Source organism: Manacus candei, unplaced genomic scaffold (genome assembly GCF_025592945.1).
Source record: "Manacus candei isolate 608988 ecotype Guabito, Panama unplaced genomic scaffold, ASM2559294v1 h1tg000017l, whole genome shotgun sequence".
NCBI classification, from domain to species: Eukaryota; Metazoa; Chordata; class Aves; order Passeriformes; family Pipridae; genus Manacus; species Manacus candei.
Genome location: NW_026138065.1, coordinates 24,794,421 through 24,807,989, shown reverse-complemented (window position 1 = coordinate 24,807,989; position 13,569 = coordinate 24,794,421). Strand labels below are relative to the sequence as shown.

At 40.0% G+C, this 13,569-nt stretch overlaps 1 protein-coding gene across 4 annotated transcripts in view; it reads left to right on the top strand.

Annotated features, from left to right (window-relative positions):
* TLR5 (toll like receptor 5) overlaps window positions 1–12,113 on the top strand; it is a 32,279-nt gene extending 20,166 nt beyond the window's left edge. For 2 of the 4 annotated variants that reach the window (XM_051783546.1, XM_051783545.1), the window contains exons 2-4: window positions 1,653–1,702; window positions 2,350–2,450; window positions 5,490–12,113. In XM_051783546.1, the coding sequence (XP_051639506.1) occupies window positions 5,494–8,079 (2,586 nt within the window). In that variant the 5' untranslated portion in view covers window positions 1,653–1,702; window positions 2,350–2,450; window positions 5,490–5,493 and the 3' untranslated portion in view covers window positions 8,080–12,113. The remainder of the gene's footprint in view (window positions 1–1,652; window positions 1,703–2,349; window positions 2,451–5,489) is intronic. The other 2 variants (XM_051783547.1, XM_051783548.1) reach the window with 2 other exon arrangements.
* The last annotated feature ends 1,456 nt before the right edge of the window (window positions 12,114–13,569 follow it).

Genomic DNA, 13,569 nt, shown 5'->3' with positions numbered 1-13,569 from the left:
TGGGGGAAGGTGTTTTACGATTTGGTAGTTATTTCTCATTAGCCTACTCTGATTTGACTGGTAATAAATTAAAATAATTTCCCCAAGTCAAGTCTGTTTTGCCCATGACAGTAATCAGAGTGATCTCTCCTTGCCCTTACCTAGGCCCACGAGTCTTTCATTGTATTTTCTCTCCCCTGTCCAGCTGAGGAGGGGAGTGATAGAACAGCTTTGGTGAGCACCTGGCATCCAGCCAGGGTCAACCCACCACAGGTTCCAAACTCCTCCTGGTCTTTGTTTCCCTCTCCCAGTAGCTTTTTCATGCCTATGTGTTTTGTACCTGCAGATGATTTCTTTATTGATACTGTTTCTGAGTGCTGCACTTGGCCAGTTTCTGGCAGAAAGATCTGGGGGTAATTAAATAGGAAGAATGGTTTAGATTAAATGAATGGAAAACAGTCTCTGTTCAGTTAGCTGGGCTCTGGACATATACATAAAGAAGTTGGCTTAAATACACTTTTCAAAACAGTCACAAGAAAAGTTGTAAACTGATGATGAAAGCAGTGTGCATATCAAATTAAAAGTTAAATCTGTACTTTTATACACACACATCTCACTTTAGAAAAAATAATAAAGGACAATTAAGACAGAGTTTGCCACTTTAGTGTCTAATGTTTTGGGGTACAGAGGGAGAAAAGAGGACTGTCTTCCATGCATTGGTTTTACAGGCAAGAAATATACCCTGAAGTTGTTGAATCCTCACTTTCCCTTTTCTCTGGGGAGCTTTTGTGCTGGCTGTGACAACTAAGTGGTGTTTCACAGAAAGGCGTCAGGGTAACAGCGGCACTCACACAGGCTCCAAGAGAGCTCTTGCATCTTGCTGTCCAAACAGAAAGACCCTTAGCTATGAAGTTAAAGGGAAGAAAAGCCTTCCAACTTGGCAGTAGGATTAATGTTTATCCCTTAATCCTTAATCCTAAAGCAGGCTTGTGGCAATTAAAAATGAGATTCTCACACACTCATCAAAAGATGCTGCTACCTTTATTGTGTATATACTCCACTCTTCTGTGATTCAGTGACCTACAGAAAATGACCTCGACATTTTCATGAAAATTAGTACATTAGTAAAAAATGTACTCTTTTTTTCTCCTTTATGGTGCAGATATGAAGATTTTACCAGCTTTACATCTGTCTTTACATTTTTATCCACTGACCACATCCTAAACACCAAAATGGCTGGTATCCTTGGTCACAGGACTTCATCTTTTTGGAATTATTTCAAGTAGTCTGTGCATGTGGTGGGCACACAATTCCTCTGGCTGACTGAGCTGTCATCTACGAAGGATCTCCTTAGAAGGATATCATCGTCACTGCAATAGGTTATTAAAAATATTTTTAAACTCTTTCAATCTTATTGGTGATTATTTTACACTGGTCTTCCCTAGAGTCCACCCAGATAGCCAGCACTTCTGCTGCTTTTTTCCCCAAAACCTATGGCTGACAACTGAGAACACTTAGGCCTGCTGCTCATTTTCATAAGCACACATAGTTCATACCTGTTCCCTCCCACTGGTGTGTGCTGGTTCTCGTTTAACCTAGGGTAATGTGACAGAAGCACAGGAGGCTGCTGCTGCTGCACAAAACCACTTTTAAGACTGAAATTTTCCTTTCAGGTCACTCTTTTTAAAAGTAAGCCTCAGGCCTCAGCAAGGACAGAAGCAGGGTATGTAACCCATTCTTTATTTATGTGGAATCCAGTGTATTTTTGTTGGGGGTGTGGAAAGGGGAATGGCAAATGCTTTCTAACTCTCCATGGGAGAGTTGTTACTCTGGCATGAGTAACAAAAAGAGACAGCCTTAGTCCTCCTTTTCAGCTTTACTTCAAACCTTGCTTACTGACAGTCTCTCTGGGTGTCCTAAGGCATACACAGCTGTGCTGAGATAAACAGGCACAGCTACAACATCCACTCTCAGGTACTGCCAGTTCCCATCCTTTTTTACTGTGCTAGTGAAAGTTTCTAGGTGATTTAAACCAGGTTATCAAAAGTCTTACAAAAAAGTAAGTACAATAGTGAAAGTTCCAGATGACTCAAAGCATCTGCATCTGCCTTCCCTGATCCAGATGCACAGGAGGCTGAGACCAGAGCTAGAGTATGTGCATTCTGTATGCACTCACTTATGCCTTTAGATCTAGGTAGAATATTCACCCTGCATTGTAAAAGTTCTTTCCATTGCTCAGAAACATAGCCTGCTTAGGTCTTCCCATCCCAAAAGCATTTGCTGCATTTTTCATCCCACTCCTATTGGGCCCTGGTTCTCTAAACTTCATTGCTCCAGTTTTCAATAATGAAAATTTTCAATAATTGACAGGACAAGAGGATAGAGTCTCAAGCTCCATGAGGGAAGATTAAGGTTAGACATCAGGAAAAACGTTTTCAAAGGGTGTTTAAACATTGGAACAGGCAGCCCAGGTAGGTAGTGGAGTCACCATCCCTGGAGGTGTTCAAGAAATGACTGGATTTTGCACTCAGTGCTATGGTTTAATTGGCATGGTGGTGTTTGGTCATAGGTGGGACTCGGTGACCTTGGTGGTCTTTTCCAACCTTAAAGATTCTGAGGTTCTATGACTGAAGCATTTAGACATCCCTTCATCTCCATGTCCATGCACAGACATGTAATTGAATGGGAGGATCCTCGTTTTGTGGGAAGAATATTCTTCCCAAAACATTTTAAAGGCTAATGTACAGTGCTGAAGGGTTGCATAAAATGCTACATGATGGGATTCTGTTAAAATACAAATCTTTGTTGTTGTCATGAGAGCAGTAAGAGGCATTACTTACTGCCAGCATCACCCTCCTGCTCATGGAGGGACAAGATTTGGGAGAGAAGGTAGTAACTTATGTGGAAAAAATTGAGGGAGCAAAGAGTTTACAAGTGAAATCTTTCTTGTCAGTAAACCAGAGCAGAGGTGGAGTGTAACAACTGTTAAAAGATTGTTAGATGTTTGTTTAACTTACAAGAATGTGGAAAAGCAAGTAAGTATAAAGGGAAAGGTGGCTAAAATCTTTCACCATTTTCTTATATTCTAATAAAGAAAATAAAATAACATTTTAAAATTTAAAAACAACAACATTTCCTAATTGTTCCATTCTAAGCATTTTGATCTTTTTCTAGCTGTCTATTGTACATGTCAATCAAATATTGACTTCCAAAGTATTTTCTGTCTGCCACTGCTTTTGATAATGCAGTGATTTTGCCCAAACTTTAAAAACTAGCCATAGCATCTGTGCAAATACAAGGAATGAAAATGTAAAAGTCTGAAAGATAAATGTAATTTAAAACTATTTGTGCTAAACATCTTATATTACAATGTCAGCAAGAACCAATGTCATAGTTGTCAAATACTAAAAGGGAAACTTGGTGCTTTGTTTTCATGGTTCTAGGAAAGAAAAATGTAAAAATGTAAACAAGATCTTGAATCACCTGTTATATGTTTGGGTCTTTCTTAATAACCTACAACATTCTGTAGTAACAACAACAAACATTACATAGTTTACTGTTTATAATGTCCCCTTTAAAAGTGTATGCTAGGTCAAAAAAGAGGGTAGTAAATACAATTATATTCTAGTACTTGGAATTATTCCCCATAGAAGAAGTTAAAATCTCTTATTTTAAAGTACAGTACAAAACCAACCACCTTAGGGCTAATAATTTGCTCTGTTCTTTACTATGCTCAATAAAACAGAATTTTGATACTCACTACCTACAATTTGTTTTTCTTTGCAGTACATTTCTTTACAGCACATCCTAAATTTCTTTGTGAGACAAAATGCTAATGAAATTTGAATGCCAGGACTTCAGAATTCAACACTCGTATCCTATATTCATAATCTCTTTTACCTCAAGAATCAGATCTTGTCCTACGCACACAAGAATGCCCTAAAAATGTAAAGATTAGTATTTTAACTTGCGAGGTATTTGTGTTTCCCATTTGGTGTTTGAGCCTCTAGGGTGAAAATTTGCAGACTCACTCTAGTAGTCACAGCTGTTACAAGTTAGAGTTTTAATATAATCAAATGACTTTGAAATGTTTGGTAGAGTGAGACTGGACTGTGCTGTAATATCCTTGTATTGCCTATGTAGCAGATAGTCTCTAAAAATTGGCTTTCTCTTTCCTGGGTTTCTACTGACATTTCCCAGAAATCCCTTTGTATGACAGCAAAAAGCATAAGATGATTTTAGTTTAATAGTACAATGTTCTGCATAGAGGCTTCTACTTGTGCTTTAAAGAAGCAGTGTGCTCAAATCAGAACAATAATTGTTCAAAGCCCCACTTTTTTCCTCTCTGAAGTAGATTTACTTTGCAGACGTTAGATGGCCACTGGGGGCTTGGCTCCCCAAGAGTTTACATTTACCAATTTTTAAGCAGATTGTGCTGGAGGACACAAAAATTCTTCCATTGGGTTATCATTTCATTTCAATAAACGTTTGTCTAAAAGCAGAAGCAGATGGTTGCAATCTTAGAAGGGATTTTTTAAAAAACTACTGTACACAAGCAATCACTTTAGGGCTAATAATTTGCTCTGTTCTTTACCATGCTCAGTAAAAAAGATCTTCCTTGCTTTGAAGAGGTTTTTATCTTGGATAAAAAGGGAGACAGGCAGACAGATGGCATAATGCAAGGAAAATACAGAGTGGGAATATATTAATAAATGGATTCATCAGCAAGCTGCATAAATTACATTATCCACCTTTTTGTATAACTTAAGAACTTACAGTTCAGGAAATACAGTTTTTCATGAAACATGAAATCTCACAGGACAGTTTCAGGCTACTGTGTCTTTTCTGTTCCTTCAGCATAAGCCTTGTTCCTGCCTATACTTTCAAAACTATCTCACAACCATTTCAAGAAAAATTTCACATTGTCAGCGTAGTCTGAGGCTCCAGGAGCCCCAAAAGAGGTCCTCCTCTTTAAAATTCGAGGCTGTTAGGTAGTTCTGTATGACAGCAATCTAAATTCCAAATAGGTAATAGCCCTCACAAGGAGAGTGCTCAGGGAAAGAGCAGCGTTGGCCTGCTCTGTTAAGATGACTGGATGATTGCACTTTACTTGGGTATTCCAAACTGTTTAAAACCTGTTGAATAACTGATAAAGGAATTAAGCTAATACACCAGCATTACCTGTTCCATGGTGAAAATTAAATAGCTAGGCCAAGATTTCAGCACCTACCTAGTGGGGTTATGGTGCCACCCTTAAGGTACATAAAGAAGAGTTACTTTTTAGGTCATAGGAGTTGCTCACACCTCTTTGGGACCCATGTTCTGACCAGACAGCCTATCAGACAGTACCTGTTGGACTTCAGAGAAAGGATAGATTCCCAAACCACTAGTAACTTTTAGTGTGACATTAGTCCTCTCTTCCACAACTGTTAAAAATGGGCTCTACAACTCACTGCATAGACAGCCAACTGCAGAATTAATGCTCTCTATTTTCACTTTGTTTCACCTAGGTTCATGATGTTATGTCATCAACTAGTGCTTGTCTTTGGACTCTCACTAGCTAGTGGGGTGTGTGCATCTAGAAGCTGCTACTCAGAAGCCCAAGTCTCCATATATTTTTTCTGCAACCTCACAGATATTCCACTTGTGCCGAAGGACACGGTGAAGCTTTTTCTAACTTCCAACTATATCATACGAGTGACTGAAACTTCGTTTCCGCTGCTGGAGCACTTGTTGTTGTTGGAATTTGGAACGCAGTTGGTCTATCCTGTTACCATAGGGAAAGGAGCTTTCAGGAACCTGCCAAACCTTCGTATCTTAGATTTGGGATACAACAGGATTCTTCAACCAGATCTTGATGCTTTTGTGGGTTTGCGAAATCTGACTGTACTCCGTCTGTTTGGGAATTACCTTGGAAATTCCATCCTTGAGGAACGTTACTTTCAAGATTTGAGATCATTAGAAGAATTGGATCTTTCAGGGAACAAAATCACCAGACTTCAGCCTCATCCATTATTTTATAATCTAACAGCCCTGAAAACTGTGAACCTGAAATCCAACTACATATCCGACCTGTGCCAGAGCAATCTTACCAGCTTCCGAGGAAAACATTTTTTATTGTTCAGCCTCAGTTCTAATTTTTTGTACAAGGCAGAAAGTGTAGACTGGGCCAAATGCCCAAATCCTTTCAAAAATATTACATTTAACTCACTAGACCTTAGCAAAAATGGCTGGAGCACGGAGAGAGTCCAATATTTCTGTACAGCCATTAAAGGGACTCAAATCAGGTCTTTAATATTTAGCACTCATATAATGGGTTCAGGATTTGGCTTTCAAAACTTAAAAAATCCAGATAATTATACTTTTGCAGGATTAGAAAGAAGTGATCTTAGTTCCCTTGATATTTCAGGGGGTTACATTTTCTCTCTCAACCCTTTAGTCTTTCAAAGCCTTGGTAATCTGGAAGTGCTGAACCTTTTCAAAAACAAGATAAATCAAATCGAAAGACAAGCATTTTTTGGCTTGGGCAACCTAAAAATCCTCAATCTCTCAAGTAATCTTTTAGGTGAGTTGTATGATCATACTTTTGAGGGTCTACGCAGTGTAGCATATATTGATTTACAGCAGAATCATATTGGGATGATTGGTGAAAAATCATTCCATCACTTAGTAAGTCTGAAAATAATTGACCTCCGAGACAATGCCATTAAAAAGCTCCCTTCCTTTCCACGTCTGACGTATGCCTCTTTAGGTGACAATAAGCTAATGACTGTAGCCTACACAAGAATAGATACAGCATACCTAGATTTAGAAAGAAATTGGTTGGCAAATGTAGGTGACCTGTACATTCTTTTCCAAGTTCCAGATCTGCAATATATCTTCTTAAAACAGAATCGGTTCTCTTACTGTGTGAAAAGTGATAATGCTATACAAAATAGTCAGTTAACCTATATGGATCTGGGTGAAAATATGTTACAGCTTGTGTGGGAGAGAGACTTATGTTTGGATGTGTTTGGGGCACTGTCCAAACTCGAGGTTCTCCATCTGAATAACAACTACCTCAGTGCTCTTCCACAGGACATTTTTAGAGGTCTAACATCTCTAAAAACCCTTAATCTGGCTTCCAATCTGCTGTCTCATCTTTCTCCTGGGCTTTTTCCGGAGAGCCTAATGTACCTCAACTTATCTGGAAACCAGCTGCTTTCCCCTGAGCCTGAAGTCTTTATGACTTTGAATATTCTGGATATAACACATAATAAGTATGTCTGTGATTGCTCTTTAAAGAGCCTACTAGTGTGGCTAAATGAAACCAATGTAACCCTAGCTGGCTCCGAATCTGACAGGTACTGTGCCTACCCACCTGAATTTGCAGGGGTACCACTGTCGTATCTGGAATATGATGGTTGTGATGAAGATGAACTCCAGCAGGCACTCAGGTTCTCACTATTCATCGTCTTCTCTGTCACCTTTCTCATGTTTCTGGTGTCAGCCATCATTTTTACTCGCTGTCGGGGGATTTGTTTTATCTGGTATAAAACTATCACCAAAAAAATAATAGCCAGCCATCCACAAGTAACAAATAAATGTGAATACAGATATGATGCGTATCTGTGCTACAGCAAAAATGACTTTGAATGGGTCCAGAATGCTTTGCTAAAGCACCTGGATTCACAGTATTTGGATAAAAACAGATTTACCTTGTGTTTTGAGGAAAGAGACTTCTTGCCTGGGGAAGAACATATCAATAATATTCGTGATGCCATTTGGAACAGCAGGAAAACAATTTGTATTGTGACCAGGCAGTTTCTCAAAGATGGGTGGTGTGTGGAAGCCTTCAATTTTGCCCAGAGCAGGTACTTCTCTGATCTGAAAGATGTCCTCATAATGGTAGTGGTTGGGTCACTTTCTCAATATCAACTGATGAAACACAAACCAATTCGAAACTTCTTACAAAGGAGTCGGTATTTGCGGTGGCCTGAAGATTATCAAGATGTAGACTGGTTTTTAAATAACCTTTCGTCCCAAATTCTGAAGGAGAATAAGGTACAAAGGAAAGCCAATGGTATTGAGCTGCAGACTGTAGCAACCGTCTCACACTGACAGTGTGTGAGTTCCTGGCGAATATCCCATTTCCAGCTGTGCCATGGCAGGAGTAAACAGAAGTTTGGTTCATCTTTCCTTGAAAAGACAAGGTAGAATGATAACTGATTCAGTGTAAATCCTACAAAACATAGAGACAGCTTGAAAGCACCGAGCAAATAGACGAAAGTACTATTATTTTATATGGACTATGACACGTATTTTCAGAAGAATTAAATGAATCATAGATACTCCACATTTTGGATGTTCATCTTTAGACAATTCAGTCCTGATTTTCAGAGTACTACCTACTTCACGGGTCTGTTTCAGTTAGAGAAGGATGCTCATGGTTGTTTTTTTAAAAGAGCCCATGGAGTGACCAAATATGCTTTCAGGCACTGCCTGACCATCAGTTCATGGACTATTTCTGTGCTTTCTGAACCTGTAACTTCTCATGCTCCATTTCAAAGTCAAATCATTGTTTCGCCTTTATGCTTTAAATTGTTGTAACACAGATTTCATTTGTTTGTTTCCTACTCAATTATCCTCAGCTTCTCAACTGGAACATACAAACTTTGGACTTCATTCGTGCCCTTTCCCTTCACAACTTCTGTTGTCGTAAAGCTACAGTCACTGGTCTACTTCATTTGCTGCTGTTTCAGCCTGGTGCTTTTTCAGTTGAGCTGCCTTCTGCCCTGCAGAGAGGAGCAGGCAATTCCCTTTGGATCTGAAGCAAGCCTAGGCTTGAAAAGCAAACAAGAGACTACCTCAGTAGCCGTGCAGGCTGTACACCTGTGACAGGGCCAATGGCCCAGTGACTGACAGACAGCATTGGCATGCTGGGATTGGGAAGTACACTTGCACTTTGTAATTGTACTGTGTATTTTGGGTTGTTCTCAGCACATCCTGTGCCCTGATCAATTCTAAGGTGTTTTTCTGCTTCTACTGAAATGTTTTTCTGGAGTCATTAATGCCTGGTAGTCTCTTACTTCTCTAATTATTTTACCACTGTTTGCTCAGGTATCCGTCTTCAAGGAGTTTTTCAGGGTCATTTTAATAGAAGTCAGACTCAGTGTTCACTGATACAGAACCTGCATCTATTATTTTGATTGTGACGTACTCCTTGAGTGTACTGTTCATCTCTGCACATTTATTCAACAAAAGTTTACCAAAATACTTTCAGCAGGGCCTCAGTGGGGCTTTTTGCTGTAGTGAGGAAGCAGGAATGGGAGGTTTTATAAGTTGTCTGTCTTGACCTTAGCTGCAAACAAATAATACCATCCTAACTGTTTTGATAGAGATGAAATGTGAATGCACTTATTTGAATATGGATGTGCCTGTGGCTGATCTAATTTACTCTCAGCACACAAGTATACAGGATTTCTATAGATAAAAACAGGATTTCTATAGATAAAATTACTATAATTACTACAGTATTTCTTCCCTCTCAATCAGTGTAGTCACTCAGGAAGAGAAAAATGGGTAAACCTTGGAATATTTTTCAGGGGGCATGGGACAGGGGATTGCAGATCAAAGAAGGGATGGACTGTGCTGGTGAATCCCTGGGTGTCGCTGTTGGCTCAGGTAACAGCCCGGGTTTCCAGAACCCCTCCTGCCTCCCCGCTACTGCAGCTGCTGGCAGTGGGGGAAAATGGTGCTGCAGAGCGAGGGCGAGGAAGTCACCAGCAGCCCTGGCTTCCCAGAGCCCCCCTGGGCGGTCAGAAAAGCCACCACAGGCATTTCAGGAATGAGTCTGTACAATGAAGATCATCTGCAGCTCCGGGTTGTTTGTGGATCTGTACGTGGTGTAAGAGTTGGGGATTTTAAAAGCACCCTTAGAAATTATATTTGAATGATTGTCACAAAACATTTTTTGGTCAAGTGTTGATTAAGAGCCCTCTCCAGCTACGACCTTACTGTATACTTACAAGACACTCCTATCACTTCACGTAGTTAAAACTTACTTCTGCTAACCTCTGTATGCAGGAATGACAAGTACATACAAGAGATGTCTTTAATTATGGCTCTTTCATTTGAGATGCTTTTGTCTACCTCATGCTTATGCCACTGGTGGGAGGTGGGTACATAAAGGTTGCATTTACTTCAGTCTTCGGAAAGATCTGTCATTTTATAGAAAGGTTTTAATAAAACCTTTGCATGAAATTTCATTGTCTGCCTCTGTGCTTGCATACCATTTTGGAAAAAAAGAGATCACACCTGTGTCAGAAGCAGCTGGGAAAACTTCTTTCTACCACAGAGGCAGCTTAGAAATGTAGAAGAAGCCCAGCCCCCATCTGCACCTTTCAAATTCTGTTGCAAGGGGCCTACAAAAAGCAGCAAAAGGTTTTTTGGAGAACATGCTGTTGAACCATTCCTGATTGTGGAGTGGTCTACAGGCATATGAATAACTGCAGTGTCAAATTTTAAAGAGATCCAAAACATCTTCCTTTTTACTCGCTGTGAAACCATTCCAAGCCTGAGATGCTCAGAACAAATGCAGTTGGTGCAGTCTGTCCTATATGATGAAAAATCACCTTCAAATAGATCCCAGAACCCTGAACATCACCTCCGTAGAGTCACCTATCTTAAATGACAAAGCCTGGGGAATTGTCGAGAAAGAGCTTGTGCAGACTTTATACTCCTCTGCTCAGCAGGAACCACAAAAGCATCCTGTACAAAAATGGAGAATGACTATGTTTGATGAATTAAGGCCATAAATTGAGCCTTAAATTGAGCCTCAACCTCATAACTATTGATCGGATTTCCTTCAGGCTCGCTGGGAACATTACTGCTCTATTAGAATTTTATGGCTTCTTAGTTAAAGATACTCTCATCAGTTTTACTCACCTTCCTCAGTGAAAAACATTAACTTGTTGGAGGGTGTCCAGAATAGGGTGTGAAGTGTGGCACTGGCTCTAAAGCAAGCTATTAAGATGGAAGGTGGTGAATTTATTTGCAGTAGCAGCACAGGGAATATTCAGAGGACAGTGACTCAGTGCCCCGTGGTATCAGCTCAGATATTCAATGGTAAAAGCCTCCCACCACCATTGCAATATATATTATAAACATTAACTGGTCAAGTGGGCAATATTGTTCAACAGCAACAGGTATCCAGCCTACCAGAGTCCAAGGATTGCAAAGGCTCCTCCTCAAAATCAAGGCACTCGGGACCAGAACCCAGATTCTACAAACATATCCCTGTGGAGAGTAACAGAAGCCAACAGTTATATGCTTACATATTATTTCACATTTTACATTATTATTATTATTTCACATTATTATTATTTCATATACAGTGAAACCAGGCTTCCCCTCCACTCTGACACGCATACTAGTCTCAGCAAACTGCAATTATATTTGCTAATCCCAATCCCTAATCCCTCCTCAGAGAGACTGTTCCACATGCAGGTAGATACATCACCTTGTTAATTAACAAGGTGATGAATCTAACTACTAACAGTTAGTATTGCTCCCACCCCAATAGATGCACTACCTGTGTGGAGAACACTAGGTAGTGAGACTGCAGAGAGTTCAGTTTCGAGTGGGACACTCCTACGTTGCTCAGAATCACTCTGCCTTTAATTTTCTTGTGTCACATCATTAACTCAGCTCCTCTGCTGACTTCTGGGTCTTTTTCAGCAGGACAGCTCTCCATCTCACTGCCAGAGACCATCTGCATTTCAGACCATGGGATCCCACCTTCTCAAGTTCATGTGGTAGTGATTACTTTACAATGGCTTTAACATGTTCTTTTCTTGCTGGAGCTGCAAATAGCAGCAGTCCAGTTAAATCACACAGCAAGGCTCATACCTGACAAAATACTTACAGATGAAGAGCAACACACAACTGAGTGGTAGGAGTGAGCGGTGAAGATGCTGCAAATGGAGCAGAAGCTTCACATGTGAATCCCTGGCAAAGCAGCTAAGTTAGGAAGGGTACACGTGCTTAAGCATCTTGCCATAGAAAGGGGACTTGGGTTCCATGAGAAGTGGAAACATGAAGTAAGGAAAGATAGACAAGGAACAACACACATCTTTAGGGTCTGACTCTACAAACATGAGCCAGCATAATGCCCTGACGTAGCAAGTGGATTCACCTGAAAATGGGACTAGTGCAAGCAAATATTTGTAGAGTTTCTTTGCACTTATACAGTACTACCAACAGCAAGCAGGCAGTTCTGTAAAATAAGGCTTCCAAAATCAGAAGACTGGTGTAAAAAACCCCCAGAGATTAGGAAACAACTATACATGTCTGGTGTTTGACCATGTAAGACATTTTTCACTTTCTTCAGGATCATAAGAAGGTAGATATTCATGCAGTCCATGAATAGGAAAGACTTTTTGAAATAGTACAAATATTTCAGGACTTCTGCATAGCTGTGAGGAACATCTGAATTAGTCAGGCCTTGAATAAAGAACTTTAGCTTTCCAGCCCTCTCTGGGCAGTGGTCTTACATCACATATATCCTCTTCCATTCGTGCAAGATGTTTTAGTTGTTGCTATTAAGTAGGATCAGCAAAACTACAGCCTTGACTGCAATGAAATAATGGGAAGGAGAACTGGCAACATGAACACTTCCCATACAGAAAAATTGACATCAGCAGACCTCACAAGGCCTCTTCTGGTGGTTATTTCATTAGGCTGTTTGCCAGATTCTGAGAAGGTGTCACACCTTTGGAATGCCAAACAGCTCTTTCTGCCTTTGGGTGTGAGCACTTTTTCATACTCAGCTTTTAGTTACCTGTTTTCTGATTTGTCTCTCACAAAGATGAGCTGAGCATCCTGGTCTTCATTCTCCTTGTGCTGCTCCTGGCAGCCATCAAAGATTCCATACACCTGGAACGGCGCCGCAGGTGCTGCTCCATCATTATTTCCTTTAGCTAAACAAAAGCTGCAAAGTAAGTTTACAAGCCAAGATTTACCCAGAAGGCCACTGTGAGCACTGACTTGAGCAGGTACCAGGAATTTTAAATTCAGCCTTATCAGTCAGCCTTGCCTCACATCAGTGGGGCAGGCCAACTCCTATGTGATTGCTTCTTGCTGTTAGTGCAGATTGACGGGTGGCTTCTCTTCCCTTTCTAACCTTAACTTTGCTTTTTGTACTGTGCATATACAGCGTAGTGGGTGCCAAAAATAAGTCTACATTTCCTTTCCCAATATGCAAAAGTCAGTATGTAGGTATGGCATGAATTATTTCATAGTGCAAAGACTATCTATTCATAGCAGACTCTGTTTGTTTCAGACATGCAGTTTTCCTTCCTTTTAGATAGCCTATTGTTTGTCTTTTTCATTTGTATTAAAAATAAAATCTTTGAGAACTGCAAGCAAGAGAGAAAAAATATATTTCTTCTGAAATTAACAATTCTCCAAACAGGAAGGTTACCTTTTTCCTGTTTAGACATTATGTTCAAAGAAAGGAAGTCGGGATTTTCAGTGATAATAATAATTACATGGCATGTAAACATCAGTAAGTATCAAAGAAAGCTTCACTTTTTATTTAGTGTGTCCCAA